This window comes from Xenopus laevis, chromosome 3S (genome assembly GCF_017654675.1).
Source record: "Xenopus laevis strain J_2021 chromosome 3S, Xenopus_laevis_v10.1, whole genome shotgun sequence".
Taxonomy (NCBI): domain Eukaryota; kingdom Metazoa; phylum Chordata; class Amphibia; order Anura; family Pipidae; genus Xenopus; species Xenopus laevis.
In genome coordinates, this window is record NC_054376.1 from 129,601,976 (window position 1) to 129,619,410 (window position 17,435).

The 17,435-nt window shown below is 39.5% G+C and overlaps 2 protein-coding genes across 2 annotated transcripts; both read left to right on the plus strand.

The window, feature by feature from the left end:
* The first annotated feature begins 4,722 nt into the window (after positions 1-4,722).
* LOC108703425 (olfactory receptor 5G3) lies at positions 4,723-8,371 on the plus strand. Its single transcript, XM_018239554.1, has 3 exons — positions 4,723-4,861; positions 6,134-6,285; positions 7,436-8,371. Exons 1-3 carry the CDS (start codon positions 4,723-4,725, stop codon positions 8,369-8,371), a joined length of 1,227 nt encoding a protein of 408 aa, XP_018095043.1.
* Positions 8,372-11,705: 3,334 nt separating this feature from the next.
* Positions 11,706-12,641, plus strand: LOC108703426 (olfactory receptor 1468). Its single transcript, XM_018239555.1, has one exon. It carries the CDS (start codon positions 11,706-11,708, stop codon positions 12,639-12,641), a length of 936 nt encoding a protein of 311 aa, XP_018095044.1.
* Positions 12,642-17,435: the final 4,794 nt, after the last annotated feature.

A 17,435-nucleotide genomic window follows, 5' to 3' on the forward strand; every position in this document is an offset into this window, starting at 1 on the left:
GGAGGAGGAAGAGGAATACGCCCAGGAAACGTATTAGGCACAAATTTCTTGAGTAGTGCAGCATGGAAGACAGGATACACTTTCAAAGACTCCGGTAAATCTAATTCAAAGGAAACAGGATTAATTACCCTCTTGATGGAGAAGGGTCCCAAGAACCTTGGAGCCAACTTCTTGGAGGGATTTGAAAGACGAAGATTCAGTGTAGAAAGCCAAACCTTATCATTGACCTTAAACTCAGGATCTTTTCCTCGTCTACGATCTGAAAAAATCTTAAAGTTTTGTTGAGCTTTACTTATGTGTGTCTTTAGGATCCCGGAGTTCTGGTTGAGAAATTTAAGGCGATCCTGTAGAGAAGGAAGAGTCACTTCCGGCAAGACATCAGGGAACATAATAGGATGGAACCCTATATTAGAGAAAAAAGGAGTTTGGCCCGTGGAAGAATGTAATGAATTGTTGTAACAAAATTCTGCACAAGGAAGAAGAGAAGACCAATTATCTTGTAGATGAGAAGAAAAGGTGCGGATATACTGTTCAAGAGTCTGATTGGTTCTTTCTGTTTGCCCATTGGTTTGCGGATGGTAAGCAGAAGATCGGGATAAAGAAATATTAAGGGCCTTACACAAAGCAGTCCAAAATTTAGAAGTAAACTGCGAACCCCGATCCGAAATGATTTCTTGAGGTAAACCATGCAGTCTCACAATTTCTTTAATAAAGACATCTGCCGTAGCTGCCGCAGAAGGTAACCGAGGGAGTGGGATAAAGTCAGCCATCTTGGTGAGACGATCCATGACCACAAAAACAGTGTTATAATTGTTGGAAGGAGGAAGCTCTACAATAAAGTCCATCGAAATAGAACTCCATGGCCTTTCAGGAACTGGCAAAGGGCGAAGTAAACCAACAGGTTTGTTGTGGGACGGTTTAGATCTGGCACAGGAGTCACAAGAACGAACAAAAGATATACATTCTTTTACTAAAGAAGGCCACCAAAAGAAACGTCTTGCTAAATCCAGAGTCTTCCGAATTCCAGAATGTCCGGCCAAAGGATGGTCATGAATAAGTTTAAGAGCCTCTACACGAAGTTTAGGAGGAACCACCAATCTATTATTTCGTAAAAGCAGATTACCTTCAAGAAGCAAATCGTTAACCCCAGGATAATCCAACACCGACTGAGGAGCATTTCTCAAATTCTCCATAAAAGAAGATTGTAACAATAAAAAATGTCCAGGCTGAAGAATAGTGTCAGGAAGCGTAGTATCCTTTTCCACTGGAAAAATTCTAGATAAAGCGTCTGCCTTTATATTCTTAGAACCAGGTTTATAAGTAACATGGAATTGGAAGCAAGAAAAGAAAAGTGCCCATCTCGCTTGACGAGGATTCAGCCTTTTTGCCGTACGTAAGTACTCCAAGTTCTTGTGATCGGTGAAAACAATAATTGGATGAGAAGCCCCTTCAAGAAGATGCCGCCATTCTTCTAATGCCCCTTTGATGGCTAAGAGTTCACGGTCCCCAACATCATAATTTCTTTCCGTAGGGCTTAGTTTTTTAGAAAAGAATGCCACCGGATGTAGAACATCTTTAGGACCAGCTCACTGAGAGAGAATTGCTCCGATGGCCACTTCTGAAGCATCAACTTCTAGGGTAAAAGGTTTAGAGACATCCGAATGAACAAGAATAGGAGCTGAGACAAACAATTTTTTCAAATAATCAAAGGCTTGTTGAGCACCCGAAGACCAAGAAAATTTAATCTTGTTGCTTGTGAGATCCGTGAGGGGTTTGATAATAGCAGAAAAATTTTTAATGAATCTCCTATAAAAGTTGGCGAACCCCACAAAACGTTGCACTCCTTTTCGATCCACAGGAGAAGGCCAATTGATAACCGCTTCCACTTTTTTGATGTCCATCTTAAAACCTTGATCGGAAACTACGAAACCCAGAAATTCAATACTAGCCTTCTCAAAGTCACATTTGGAAGCTTTGGCATATAATTGATGATGTCTGAGCCTTAAAAGAACTTCTCTCACATGACTTCGATGTTCCTCTAATGAATTGGAAAAAATCAAAATATCATCCAGATAGACGATGACGAATTGGTCCAGAAGATCATGAAAAATATCATTAACAAAATGTTGAAACGTAGCCGGGGCGTTGCACAAACCAAAAGGCATTACAGTATACTCAAAATGTCCATAACGAGAACGAAATGCAGTCTTCCACTCATCTCCTTCTCGAATACGAATTAAATTGTAAGCCCCCCGGAGATCAAATTTTGAAAAAATTTTGGCATGACGAAGTCTTTGAAAAAGATCAGGAATAAGAGGCAACGGATAGCGATTCTTAACTGTAACCTTGTTAAGCTCTCGAAAATCAATGCAGGGTCTTAAGGAGTGGTCCTTCTTTTCAACGAAAAAGATACCTGCTCCAGCCGGAGACGTAGAATGACGAATAAAACCTTTAGCGAGATTTTCGTCAATATAATCCTTCAAAGTAGCCAGCTCAGGTTCAGATAAAGGGTAAATCCTTCCGAAAGGAATAGCTGCCCCAGGGAGGAGATCAATAGGACAATCATAACTCCTATGAGGAGGAAGAGTATCTGCTGCTTTCTTACTGAATACGTCTGAAAAATCATGATAAACTTGAGGAACGAACTGAAGAATCTCGTCATCCGAAGTATTCAAAGCCAAGACTGGTGCGGACGGAAGACAATTTTTTCGACAATAATTAGAATTAAAAAGGATTGTCCCAGACTGCCAATCAACACTAGGGTTATGACTTCTTAACCACGGAATTCCAAGAATAACAGGAAAAAGCAGATTTTCCATGACATCAAACTTTAATAACTCATAATGCCCCTGAACAGAAAAAGTCAAAATATGTGGGGTTTCCAAGGATACAGGTCCAGAAGAAATGAAATTGCCATCCGCCATCTTAACTGGAATGGGCTGAATCTTTGGGACCAAAGGAAGTTGATGAAGACTTGCGAATGCCTGGTTGATGAAGCACCCACAAGCTCCTGAGTCCACAACCGCATCTACTTCAATTCTTCTTTTGTTCCACTGAAACGACAGATGAAGAAGAATATAAGACTGAAGAGGTGGAATACATGGTAAAATAGGAGAATGAAGAAGACGATTTTTACCATTGGGTCGTGTGGGACAATCTTTAAGTAAATGTCCAGCAAGGCCACAGTAAAGACACAAATTCAACCGTCTACGACGAAGTCTTTCCTCCACAGAAAGTGTCTTTCGAACCACCCCAATCTGCATAGGTTCGGGATCAGAGGAAGAAATAGGATAAACTGGAGGAGGAGCTGTAGGCAGCACCCATTCCGGAATTGAGGGACCAACACCTCTTTCTTGGCGTCTTTCTCTAATTCTTTGATCAATCTGGACGGCCAGTGAAATTACTTCCTCCAATGAAGACGGTAACCCGACTCTTGCCAATTCGTCCCTTAAAGTTTCCGATAACCCCAGACGAAATTGATGTCGAAGAGCCCTATCGTTCCACAGAGTATCTGGGGCCCAGCACCGGAATTCTGCCACATATTCTTCAACAGGACGGCGAAGCTGACGCAGATTTCGTATAGCCGCTTCTGCTGTTTCCACCTTATGAGGATCCTCATAAATCTTTGCCAAAGCCTGGATAAATGAGTCGGTAGTTGCTAACAAGGGGCTGTTTTGCTCCAATAAGCGATGAGCCCAGGCCTGGGGTTGCCCTTGAAGCAACGAAATCATAACTCCAACCCGGATCTGATCAGTAGCATGAGACTGAGGCTTTAAGGTAAACAGGAGCCGACAACTATTAACAAAGGTTCTGAAAGTCTTTCGGTCTCCAGAAAATTTGTCGGGCATAGCAACCTTGGGTTCCTGATGAGAGGAAGAAGCTGCCCCTCCTGACGCAGTAGCTGATAATCCGGAAGTGGAGGCGTCTGGCGGTACTGTGGACATCTGCAAACTCTGTAATTGTTCTTGCACATGAATATAGTCACCCTGAAGTTCTCTCACTACTTGAGTAAGGGACAAAATCTGTTGAGAAAGATCGACCAGCGTAGGCAACTCTTCCGAAGGCTCCATTCTGGCTTCGTTATTCTGTCAGGCTCTTTGGAGACAATATAGGAAGAGCAGTTAGAACTGCTGTTTAGTGTACAGCTCACTGAACCCGTAGGGATGATTCAAGTGCAAGTTGAAGCGAAGTCGTAGTCGTAGAACAGGCAGATGGTCGATAGGCGGGCAGCAGACAAGACGTAGTGAGGGACAGGCCGAGGTCAAAAGGCAGGCAGAAGATTATCGAAATGGTAAACAGGCAGAAGTCAGTAGGCAAGCAGAAGACAAGCGAAATCCAAAGTCAGGCCGAGGTCGGTAACGAGAGAAGCAAATCCAAAAGGCAAGCAGGAACAAACAGGAACGAGTCCAAGCAAGGAAATAACCAAGCACCGTTTGCTTTTGCTGAAGACTATTTAAAGGGACAGATTTGGCGCCAAACGTGACGCCGCAGCGTGATTGACGCAGAGCGTCAATTAGCGCGCTCGCGTCCGTCGCGACGCGCGCGCGTCCGAATAAATGGACGCGCGCCCGCGCAAAGACGCGAACGTGGGCGTCAGACGCCGAAGATGCCCAGAAGCCTGCGCACCCCTGCGCCTGCGCCCCACATCGGACAGAGCACTAGACAATTTTGGCACAAGTACCTTACAAAGCACAACCAGGAACTAAGTAAATAGACCTTACGATGAGCAATGAGAATTTGCACAAGGCCCCAAGGTGCGATGATGTCAGCGAGTGTGCACTCCAATTCTACAGATGGTGCATCAACGCGCAGGAGGATGGTCGCAGTGATTGTCCCCGATGCACCCATACTAGATCGCTAGGTAAACTGTTTTTTATGCAAATATTCCAAATTTTTAAAAATGATTTCCTTTTTCTGTGTAATAATAAAACAGTAGCTTGTACTTGATCCCAACTAAGATATAATTAATCCTTATTGGAGGCAAAACTATTGGGTTTATTTAATGTTGACATGATTTCTAATAGACAAGGTAAGAAGATCAAAATAACAGAAAGATCTGTTATCCGGTAAACTCCAAGTTCTGAGCATTCTGGATAACAGGTCCCATACCTGTAGTTCTCTTTGCCCCATCCAACACCCAGTTCATCCCAGAAGTTTAAAAGATTGCAAGCTGTTTGGGGCAGAGACCTCATCCAATCTGTATTTTAAAATGCCCAGCACTTAAGTATTTATTCATTTATTTTATAGCACCGTTTGTGTTAACACCTTTTACACCACTGTGTATGTCTGTGGTAATATGTAAATAAAGAACTAGACTGGTTTTCCGGCTCCACATACAGTTTTTAATGGCTTTATAAATGTAGGACAGTAGTGTTCTCTTGGCACCCTTCTAATCCACTTGTCCATCAAAATGTCAGCTAGTGAATCATTTTTTTCCAACATAGGCAAACTCCCCTTACTTGCACATCATTCTAATACAAGTTGCATACGGTCAATGGGGCCATTTTCCTTCTCGCCCAATAGCAAACAGTAAGGTAAGGGCTGGCCTGCACCCCTGGAACAGTATTCGGTACCTTGCTCCAGATGTTTTAGCCTGTGCAAGATACAGGGCATATCATTTTACCTAAACATACATGCTCTGTACTTGAACACGAAGGGAGGTTGCCTTTTAGTGCACTTGGACTTTTTCCTCGAGCCATAATAAATGCCCCCCATAATTTACCTAGTTAATTTTGGTCATAGCGTTGATATGTGTATAGCAGTGTGGGCAAATACATTTTGTATAATAAAAAGCAACAAACTGATAATTATCAAATCAAACTCTTACATTACCCTGTGGACTCATCTTCACCAACACAGGAGGCACCAGAGATGTCTCAGTAGATATATACCCATGTGTATTACTGTTTAATAAATTAAGATCTACTCAGCACTCAACATAACTTTTTTGATCCTCAGAATCTACTGATTCACGAAACACATTAAGCTTTGCTCTCCCCTGCCCGTTCCAATATGTTGCAATTTATACAGGATCAATAAAGCTGTGTTGATTTTATCCAAGTTTGAATATTCTGTGTTGGTCTGGTGGGACCATCCAGATGTGAAGTTTATAAGTCTTGGATATTCATTCCAGTAGCCAAAGCAGATGTGAAGGATCACCTGGCTCTCCTATCTCTCAATGTGTGTATTGAGCGTCTGACGTTTTTTTGTGAACACATGATTGAAACTATAATGCGAGTAGAGAGAAATACACCACAATTTTTCTGGTACAAAGGGGTTATTGTGGTAAGTGCTCTCCAGGAAGGCATATATAAGCAGGTACCTGAAACTATGAGGACGTGATAATATATATTGTATAGTCTAACACTACTTTGTAAACATGGATATTAGTGGCATTTAGCTTTCTCTAAAATATATCGTTGTGTTTTATCCGTTATCCATGGAACTGGAGACAGTTGTATTGTATTCATTCTTGTAGGTTTCAAAAATACATCCTTAATACTTTGTTTGGTATACGGTCCAGGCAGAAATTGTTTTTCTGTGGAAGACGTCTCTTCTTCTAATCCTTCATGTTTTATGGGTTAGACACAGATATTATACATACAACTAATAAATAGTGATGAGCTAATCTGACCTGTCTTGCTTTGGCGAAAAATTTGTGTAACTGTGGAAAAAAATTGCTAATTGGCAACATTTTTCCAAAATGGAGTTAATGGCTATTTTTCCAGCAAAACAAAATGCATGGCTGATATACTGACATTCATATTTCTATTTTTTTCATGAGTCATGTTTTTTCTCTAATATGTGTTTTTATTTTTCTAAAATTCTATTATAAATTATAAAAACCACAAAAACTCTATGACAAAACTTCACCAAGTTAAAGCAGTCGATTGTAAATGCCTGAATTCTTTTTTTTAAGGTTATAGAGGTTTTCAATATACATACTTTTTATATTTGGATCTTTAAAAACTTTCATAGCCATTGTGATTTTAGAGTAGATGAGTTTATTTCAAAAACCTCTAAAACCACTAAAAGCTGTTGAATTGAACTCTACCATAGGAGTTTTTGCCCAAGGCTTTTCCTGTGGTTTTTCTTATGAGGAAAAAAACATTTTTTTTCAGGGGAAACAAAAGTATGGCAAAATTTTAGTGCAACATTTAATTTTTTTTTTTAATTTTCACAGGAAAATGTGATTGTTGGCAGTGGTGAAAATTTGAACAAATCTGCACTAGGATATCACCATGCACTTGAATTCACTAATAGGGTTTTGTCGTGCTTTTTGTATCCCTAGAAAAAATAATTTACACCAGAAAAGATGGCAACAGCTATATCAGACTTTCTCCATGCATTTTTTAACCTACATACAAACTGAGATCCTTGTTTAACTTAAGGTAAAAGACTGTTTATATGTTTAAAAATGACTTTCTTTTCCTAGGCAATGCTGAATCAAAACCAAACAAAGGTCACTGAGATCTTGCTCTTGGGATTTCAGAATCAGGGCAATATCAAGGTTCCATTCTTTCTTCTGATTGTTGTTATTTACATAATGACGGTGTGTGAGAGCAGTCTGGTCATAGGTTTGGTATCATCTACCAAAAAACTCCAGTCCCCCATGTACTTTTTTCTCCAACAGTTGGCTCTATCTGATCTCCTACAAACATCCACTGTTGTTCCTGAAATGCTCAGGATTATAATAAATGAAGGAGCCACAATGTCCCTATTTGGTTGTATTACACAGTTTTATTTTTTTGCTGCCTCCGAAGCTTTTCAGTGCCTAAATCTAGCAGTAATGTCCTATGACAGATATGTGGCCATCTGCATCCCACTGCGTTATACTTCTATAATGTCAAATAATGTTTGTGTCAAATGTATTCTCATGTCATGGTCGCTTGCCTTTGACATTATCTTGATCACTGCAAATGCCGCAGCTGCACAGAACTTCTGTGAAAAATACATCATAGACCATTTTTTTTGCGACTTCTTCCCCCTTCTGGAGCTTTGCTGCTCAGACACTTTCTTTGTACGAGTAGAAGTAACATTACTGTCAGTCCCTGTGGTTTTTACCCCCTTCGTCCTCGTCATTGTATCCTATGTCTGTATTGCCCATGAGATCCTGAAGATAGAATCCACAACAGGAAGACAAAAAGCCTTCTCCACCTGCAGCTCTCACTTGGCCGTGGTCTCCATATTTTATGGGACTCTCATTGGTATTTATGTGGTTCCAAGCAAACAACAGTTGATGACCATAAGCAAGCTTCTTTCTCTGTTGTACACTCTAATAATCCCTTTTGCTAACCCAATGATTTATAGTTTGAGAAACAGGGATATAATAGAACAGCTTAAAATTATATTAATACATAGAAATGATTAAGTTATTCATATATGATGTTATGGAAAACACACATGAAACTCACCTACAATGTATGCTTTACAAAGTTTTTTTATCATAGGGGCATATTTACTAAAATATGACTTTTGTTTTCATCCATCACCTCAGTTTATCAGGTCTATTATCGCAACAAATCTCATTTACTTAAAATCATAAGTAATTGAGAAATTTGGTAAATTTCTTTACAACTGTAGTGGTGACATTTTTTTCTCAAAATGTGAAACTAGAGCTCACCACAGTAAAATTCCACCGTCTCTATTCATTATCATGAGATTTTTAGAGACATGTTCATCAAAGTGTAGAACAACTCCTATTGACTTCTTCATGAAATCTCAAGCTTTAAGCTTTTAAGAAGTTTTGCATTTTAGCTTCTCAGAATTAATTAAATGCAACATACAGTAAGGGGCAGATGTATCAAGGGTCGAATATCGAGGGTTAATTAACCCTCGATATTCGACTGGTGAATTAAAATCCTTCGACTTCAAATATCGAAGTCGAAGGATTTTGCGCAATTCGTTCAATCGAACGATCGAAGGAATAATCTTTCGATTGAACGATTAAATCCTTCGAATTGAACGATTCGAAGGATGTTAATCCATCAATCAAAGGATTATCCTTCGATCAAAAAAACCTTGGAAAGCCTATGGGGACCTTCCCCATAGGCTAACATTGGCCTCGGTAGGTTTCAGGTGGCGAACTAGGGGGTCGAAGAAATTTTTAAAGAGACAGTACTTCGATTATTAAATGGTCGAATATTCGAATGATTTTTAGTTTGAAAAGTTCGTTTCGAAGTCGAAGGTCGTAGTCGAAGGTCGAAGTAGCCAATTTGATGGTCGAAGTAGCCAAAAAAAACATTCGAAAATCGATTTTTTTCCCTCTATTTTCCTCTATTCCTTCACTCAAGCTTAGTGAATGGGCCCCTAAATGTATATATTTCTGGAAGTTCAGATATTTGTTTACCTTTTCTATATAAGCCCAACTGGATGAGCTAAAGTCATAAAAAAAGGTATATTTTCCCTTTAAGGAGATGTGTACCTAAGTAAACATTCTGAATTTTACACGTCTATTGGGAAGACTCTTTGCTTTGCTCTTTGAGTGCCTTCTCTACACCAATACAATTTCATCCACTCCCCTAGCGGTAGACCAGGGTGCACCTGGGCCTCTTTCAGATTTTGGTGAGTTATGTGACTTTACTTTGGGAGAATCTTCTATATAATCTTCTATATGAGCAAAGCAGATGCCTGTCAGCACTGGATCAAACATTTAGAAGTCTAATGTAAACCATTGCCTTAATAAAGTTGGGGAGCCGCATGTTAATGAGGCTTGGAAGTTGCTAGCTCATGTTGTAGGACCCGGAGGTATACAAAAGCAGGGCCATCTATGTAATGACCAAAGTAAAAATGGATCCAGGCAAGTGTTCTTATCCCTGGAAGGCATTTTCTTATGGCATCCAGTGCACTAAGGTATTATACTTCTTGTTGGACTATCAATTTTAAGTGCAAGGGGGGCATACAAATTCACTTTGCACCCTGACCTGCACTTCTCTTAGACTCCACATTTTTGGTTCCTCATGGTTTTCTGCTAAAAATGTATCATAGAGACCAGCATTCCCCCCAGGAATCCAGAGATGTCAGCAGCATTGTATATATGAGGGGTGGGCAGAGATAGGCCCATAATGTAGGTGTCCCTATTCACTGTCCTTTAATTTGCATGGCAATCAGATCCTGAGCTGAATGCAGCAGTCAGAACCTGGTACTTTTAGAATGTTGCGCTTTTTGTAAAGGGTTCGTAGTAAATTTCATACTTCAAGGATTTTGTCTTCCATTCCAGTTGGGTATTGGTGTGTGAGCACCTCGATTCTACCTGTCATGTTATTGCCAAGTGAATATTTTTCTTTCTTTGGATGTTTAATAGGTCTGCTAGTCATGATTAAGAACAAAGAGTGTTCAATTTATTTCTATCTTTCTACTGACACTTAAGGGGTAATATATTACTATTCTTATTCATATTTTTGACAATTCAAAAAAAAAATTTGCACAAAAATTTTTTCAAAATCTTGAACGTTTGTTATTTATTAAGCACACAAAAACTCAAAAGTAAAACTTTGGCATCTAAAAGCTTCCACATTCATTAGGAGTTGTCCTATGCAAAGTGCAACCCTTTTTATTCTAAATGTTTTTATATACACTTTTTTGAGATTGTAAAGTTTTTTCAGCTTGTACACTCACAAATTTGAGGTTTTCAAGTTTATTTCTTCTATGGCTGTGTTCAAAAAATTTAAGATTTTGATTTGTTTAGTAAATAAGCAAACATTTGTTGTTGTTTTTTTTTAAATTAGGAAACGTTTAAACCTCACAAATTTGATTTTTAATAAATAAGCCCATTATAGTAATTGTTACAGTTTAGCTACAAAAACCTTCCTGAGCTTCCTCCATCACTTCAGTGAGAGGGTCACATGTTCTAATTAGAAAGCATCTATGGCAGGAGGGAGGAATATCCATCTATCATCTACCCATCTCTTTGTTCTTCCATCCATCGAACTTGTCTTCTAATTAGAAAATGTCTATGACACAAAGAAGGAGTATCTATCATCTATCCATCCATCTATATACTATCTATCTATCTATCTATCTATCTATCTATCTATCTATTATCTATCTATCTATCTATCTATCTATCTATTTATCTATCTATCTATCTATCTATCTATCTATCATCTATCTATCTATCTATTATCTATCTATCTATCTATCTATCTATCTATTTATCTATCTATCTATCTCTCTATCTGTCTATCATCTATCTATCTATCTATCTATCTATCTATCTCTCTCTCTATCTATCATCTATCTATCTATCTATCTATCTATCTATCTATCTATCTATCTATCTCTATCTATCTATCTATCTCTCTATCTATCATCTATCTATCTATCTATCTATCTATCTATCTATCTATCTATCTATCTATCTATCTATCTATCTATCTATCGTCATCGCCATTATCATTATTGCTCTCTGTTTATATCTATCTACATTATACAGTTTTTAGTAGGCCCACTGTAATGATAGACAGTAACATTGTTACATCATCTAATTGTTACACCAGCTAATCAGTCTTCATGGAATTAATAATTCCCAAAATGACCTTTCCACCATCTCAAGTAAGATATATAAATTGAGGTGATTTGTTGAATATTTTACTTTCTACTAAACAAGATACACAACCCTACTTTTTTTTGCTTCTGAGAACATCCAAAAAGAAAGGGCAGGAATTACAAATATATTTTTTTCTTTATTTATTTTCACCAGTAATATGAGGAACCAATCAGTTGAGGAGTTTTTTCTTCTTGGCTTTGATGTCCACAGTCAGCTAAAATGTCCTATTTTTCTGCTCTTCCTTATGATATATATAATAACATTAACTGGGAACATTGTCATTATTGTGCTGGTCTACATCCATGTACATTTGCATTGCCCTATGTTCATTTTCTTAGGCAATCTCTCCTTTTCTGACATTATTTTTACTACCAATATTGTCCCTAAAATGCTCTCTATAATATTAGGTGAGGGAGGAACCATATCATTTCATGGCTGCCTCTCCCAGTTCTACTTTTATGCATTTGTAGGGAGTACTGAATGTTTTCTTCTTACAGTGATGTCCTATGACAGATATTTAGCTATTTGTCACCCCTTACATTATAACTTTATCATGGACATTAAACTACAGAAATGTCTGCTTGTCCTGTCGTGGCTTCCAGTTTCCATAGTGACTTCAATGCGTATTATTCTTATACGTCAGCTCAACTTTTGTGGCCCCAATGTAATAGATCATTTCTTCTGTGATCTTGATCCAATCTTGGAGCTTTCTTGCTCGGACACCTCCATCATTAAAACTGAAGTATTTGCTGCATCAGCGCATGTTTTAATTCTACCGTTCTTGTTTATCATTACAACGTATGTTCGTATCATACATGCCATTCTCCGAATTCCATCCATCCATGGAAGACAGAAAACATTCTCCACTTGCAGTTCACACCTGATTGTTGTGTGCACTTATTTCCTGACTCTCATTACAGTCTATGGCATTCCATCTAAAACACATTCCTCAGCAGCTACTAAAGTACGATCCCTATTGTACATCGTACTGACCCCAATGTTCAACCCCATTGTCTATAGTCTGAGGAACAAGGAGATCAGATATGCTTTTCAAAAGCTAAAGACAAGCATAAAATTGCTAAGATTCATGTAATGAAATATTTAGAGGCGAGCCACGCTCTTATTTTTTGTTTCTGTGTATGGAGAAACACATTGTGACAATTTGATTTTTCATACATTTTTTGCCTACTTTAAAAAGTTGGTTGTCAGTGTATGGATATAAGTCCCACAACCTTTTTATGATAAATATTATATTACACATTTTTAATCATTTTAAAATGGTAAAAATAATTTATCTATCTTTATACTCACGACTGCAATTTATCTATCTTTATATTCTCTACTGCTCATCTTGACTTCTGGTGCCATTGAAACTCTGTATCAGTAGTTAGCTCTCTTACAGCCAAGACTCCAACACATAAACTATATAGTTAACATCTCTGAGTTAACATTTTTTAAACGAGTGACAAATTTGACAGAATTACAAGAAGTTTTGGAGATAATCTGAAATCCAGTGTGGCCAGTAAACCTGCTCTCTCACTAGTTGAGAGAAGTTATCCAGCACTTTATTATGCTACAGGGACAACTCTATAAGGGAGTAACTAAAATACTACAATTTACATTTGCAAATTTTGACAGTATAAGGGCATCTGTGCAACATACTAACTGGGAAAGGTTTTTTCACAAATGTCTTTAAAATGCTGGTTAATAAATGTACATGTCAGTATATTCCCCTTGTAAACAAGGAAACACATTGTAAGGGACAAAATTTATGGTGTGATAAAGGTAGTGGCGTCAAGGTTAGTAAGAAAAACATGCTTTTAAGTCATTAAGTTAACTGGGAGAGATAACACATTTCCCTTACGTCCCCTAGGCAGCACCATGAGATTTATTTTGCTTTCCCTTACATGTAGGACAAGTGAGAAAAAAAGAGTTAATTCTCCCCACCCATAAATACCAGCTACTCACAACCCCCTCTAGTGTTTTTTTGTCCTACCTTCGTAGGCAGGTGAGTGTATTATCCGCGTAAAGGTGGATGCCATATTAACGTTCTTTCTGGTTTTTTCCTAGGTTAAAGATGCCAGGTCCCTAGGGGACTTGAAGACCGTAGACTGCATTACCCAAGGGGTCTTTCAGTCGGAGGTGCGAGTGGCCTCTTAGGTTTTGCCGTCGCCGCAATAGACTGTGCAGCCGAGGGTTGCCCATAAACAAAATGGCGACGATAACCTATGACACGCAACTTAGAGTTGACGTGATTGGTTAAGAGATGTTTACACTGATGATGCGGATCAGGTGTGCTGAAGTTCGCACCAGAGGATTTTTAAAGCTAATCATGCTGTGTTCAGACGCTCCCCTTGTATAGGAGTGTGATCAGCCTGCTGCTTAAAAATTGCTGCCTGGGTTGCAGCCTCCTTATTCAGCACTAAGGTACAAGGTACTCTGTGGGCATGCTTTTTACCTAAGATTCCTTTATAATCTATGTGTAAATTTTCATGTTTTTTCAGATGTCTACCCTAGCCTGTCAAAAGACACAGGAAGTCAAAGCATCTGCAGTGTAGAGCATGTGACACACTTCTCCCAGATGACTATGGGAAAAGGTTTTGTAAGGACTGTCTGTCCTATCTGGCTCACAAGGATGTTGAAGCACTTTCTGAAGCTTCTTCTTCGTGATTAAGGAGTTTATAAAATCAACTATGAAGGATATGTTTAACCAGTTGCAACCTGGCCCAGTCCCTATTGCGGATGATATTGTGAATTCTCCTACAAGAGTTAATCCTATATCTTTAGACGGATCAACTCAGGATTCATCCTCGGATGAGGAAGAAAATCTTAGCCTTGTTTCCGGTGGAAAGCACTGCGAAATTGATCAGGAGAGTAAGGTTAACGATGGAATCTCTGGAAAGCGAGGATTCGCAGGCAACCACTTCTCAGGTAGCTAAGAAATCTAAAAATTTTCCGGTTCACCCAGTCATGAAAGATTTAATGACTAGAGAGTGGAAAAATCCTGAAAAGCCTCCGTCTATAACAAAAGACAAAAGCTTTTGTTTCCCATTCAGGAAGAGGAGATACAGTCCTGGGGGACTCCTCCGAAAGTAGATGTAGCCATTGCCAGACTGTCTAATAAAACACTCATTCCTGTGGAAGATGGTTCAGGATTAAAGGATCCTATGGATCGCAAGATGGAGTCCTTACTTAAAAGAGTTTATATACGGGTACAGCTATTTGTAAGCCAGCCTTGGCAGCCTCGGCAGTGGCTAGATCAACCAGGCATTGGCTTAAACAATTCACGGAGGATATCAACAACAACATATCCGTGAGGAGATTCTGGAATCTCTGGAAAAGGTCAATATGGCAGTTGAGTTCTTGTGTGACTCATCCATTGAAAGTATTAAGCTAGCTGCGAAAACTATGGCTTTATCTACAGCATCCAGAAGAGCTTTATGGCTAAGAAGCTGGTCAGCTGATTCAGTATCCAAAAACAGCTTATGTGCCATGGCATTTGAACCAGGTCGTCTCTTTGGATCAGAGCTGGATAAACTTTTGGAATCTTTGTCAGGCTCTAAGAATAAGCGTCTTCCTCAGGAAAACCAATCAAATAGGAGCAAAAATTCCTTTTTCCGGAATAGAAGAACATCACCTAAAAGATAACTACTTTCAAAGAGACAGAAGAAGGAACGATACAATTCCTTTCGGCCCAATAGAGCATTCAATTCTTCCAGAGGTGAGAGAGGATTTGGGAAAAACCCTTCCCACCAAAGAAAAGGCCATCCTTCTGACGTCAGAAGTTTACTGCCGGTAGGGGCAGATTAATTTTTTTCTTTCCAGAATGGAAAGAAACCATTGCAGACGCATGGATACTCCAATTAATTGCAGAAGGCTACAGAATAGAATTTCTGAGTCTACCTCCTCAGAGGTTTATTCTTACTCCCTTAAATTCTCCAAACAAACAGCTGGCTCTCGAGCAGGCCATCACAGAAATTGTTTCAGCCAGAGTTCTCGAACCAGTGCCTCCACTGGAGATTCATCGAGGAACCTATTCAAAGGTCTTTTTAGTCCCCAAGCCAAATGGGACTTTCAGAACGATTGTAGACTTAAGACAAGTAAATCAGTTCATCCACAAGAAGACTTTTCGTATGGAAACCATCAAGTCGGTGATAAACATTCTAGACAGAGGCGACTATATGGCTTCTTTGGATCTCAAAGATGCTTATCTGCATATTCCAATTTTTCATGCTCACAAGAATTTTCTTCGGATTGCTGTGTTCATCAAAGGAGCTCTGCACCATTATCAGTTCAGAGTTCTTCCTTTTGGGATAACAACGGCACCTCGGGTGTTCACCAAGGTTGTGACCTCGATAGCAGCGGTTCTAAGAGAAGAAGGGGTAACTCTTATACCTTATCTAGACGACTGGCTGATTACAGCAGTGTCAGCAGCGCTGTTAAAGAAGCATTTAAACAGAACCATCGAGCTGCTTCAGTATCTAGGATGGATAATAAATTGGGACAAATCAACCCTAGAACCATCCAGAACAATACAATTTTTGGGACTCATCATCAAATCTGCGGAAATGAAGTTATATCTTCCCCAGGACAAGATTTACAGTTTGAGGGAAGCTGTTCAAGAGATAATCAGAAACCCTCTTTCGACAATCAGAGGCTTAATGAGAGTCCTAGGTTTCATGACGGCATCAATAGAGGCTGTCGCTTGGGCGAAGTTACACATGAGACCTTTACAAACAGAGATACTTATGAGATGGAATCGGAAAGTTTCCTCCATAGATATGAAGATATGTCTCAGCGCAGAGACACGATCCAGGTTGGAATGGTGGCTTCAGGAGAATCACCTAGTACAGGGTCTATCTTTTCAACAGCCGGAATGGATAGTGCTAACTACGGATGCCTCTCAATGGGGAGGGAGAGCCCATCTGAGCCATCTAACGGCACAGGGCATTGGGATCCAATGGAAAGCTCCATGTCCTCAAATTTCAGAGAATTGAGAGCGGTCTACAAAGCCATTATGAGTTTCCAAAGACAACTAAAAGGCAAAAGCATAAAGATTCTTTCAGACAATTCCACCACAGTGGCTTACTTGAACAAGCAGGGGGACCAGAGTTCCCTTGTTGAATCAGGAGCTATTCAAGATCTTGAATTGGACAGAGAGACACAGTCCTCGTCTGATGGCGGTGCATATAAAGGAAAGGAGAATTTCATAGCGGATCATCTCAGCCGGAAAAAGATTGCTCCAGGGGAATGGTCCCTAGATCAACACATATTCTGGAGAATTACAGATCGATGGGGAATGCCAGAGATAGATCTCATGGCCACAGGAAGAATCGCAAACACAGAGGTTTTGCTCCTTAAACAGACTAGATCGTCCGGATTATATAGACGCCATGTCAATCAGGTGGAAATTCCAACTAGTTTACATCTTTCCCCAATACCTATGATTCCAAGGTTTTACAGAAGATCAGATTGGAGAGAGTGCAGACAATTCTCTTAACCCCATTTTGGCCTCGGAGGATTGGTTCTCTCTGTTAATGAGAATGTCCAGAGGACAGTATTGGATTCTCCCGCACTTTCCGAAGCTATGACCTAGGGGCCTCTGGCATATCAGCATCTTGCGAGATTGAAGATGACAGCTTGGGGAGACTGACAGGTCCATTTTAGAGTCGGAGGGACTCTCTAAAGAAGTAGTAGACATACTGATTCAATCCAGAAAAGCTTCTACTATCAAGTCCTATTCTAGAGTCTGGAAAAGATTCAGAGACTGGTGTAAGAGGAAACAGATTTCGGAGACTCAACCTTCTGTGCCGGTGTTGTTAAAATTTCTTCAAGAAGGTTTTGATAAAGGGTTATCAGTAAATACTATCAAAGCGCAGATCTCTGC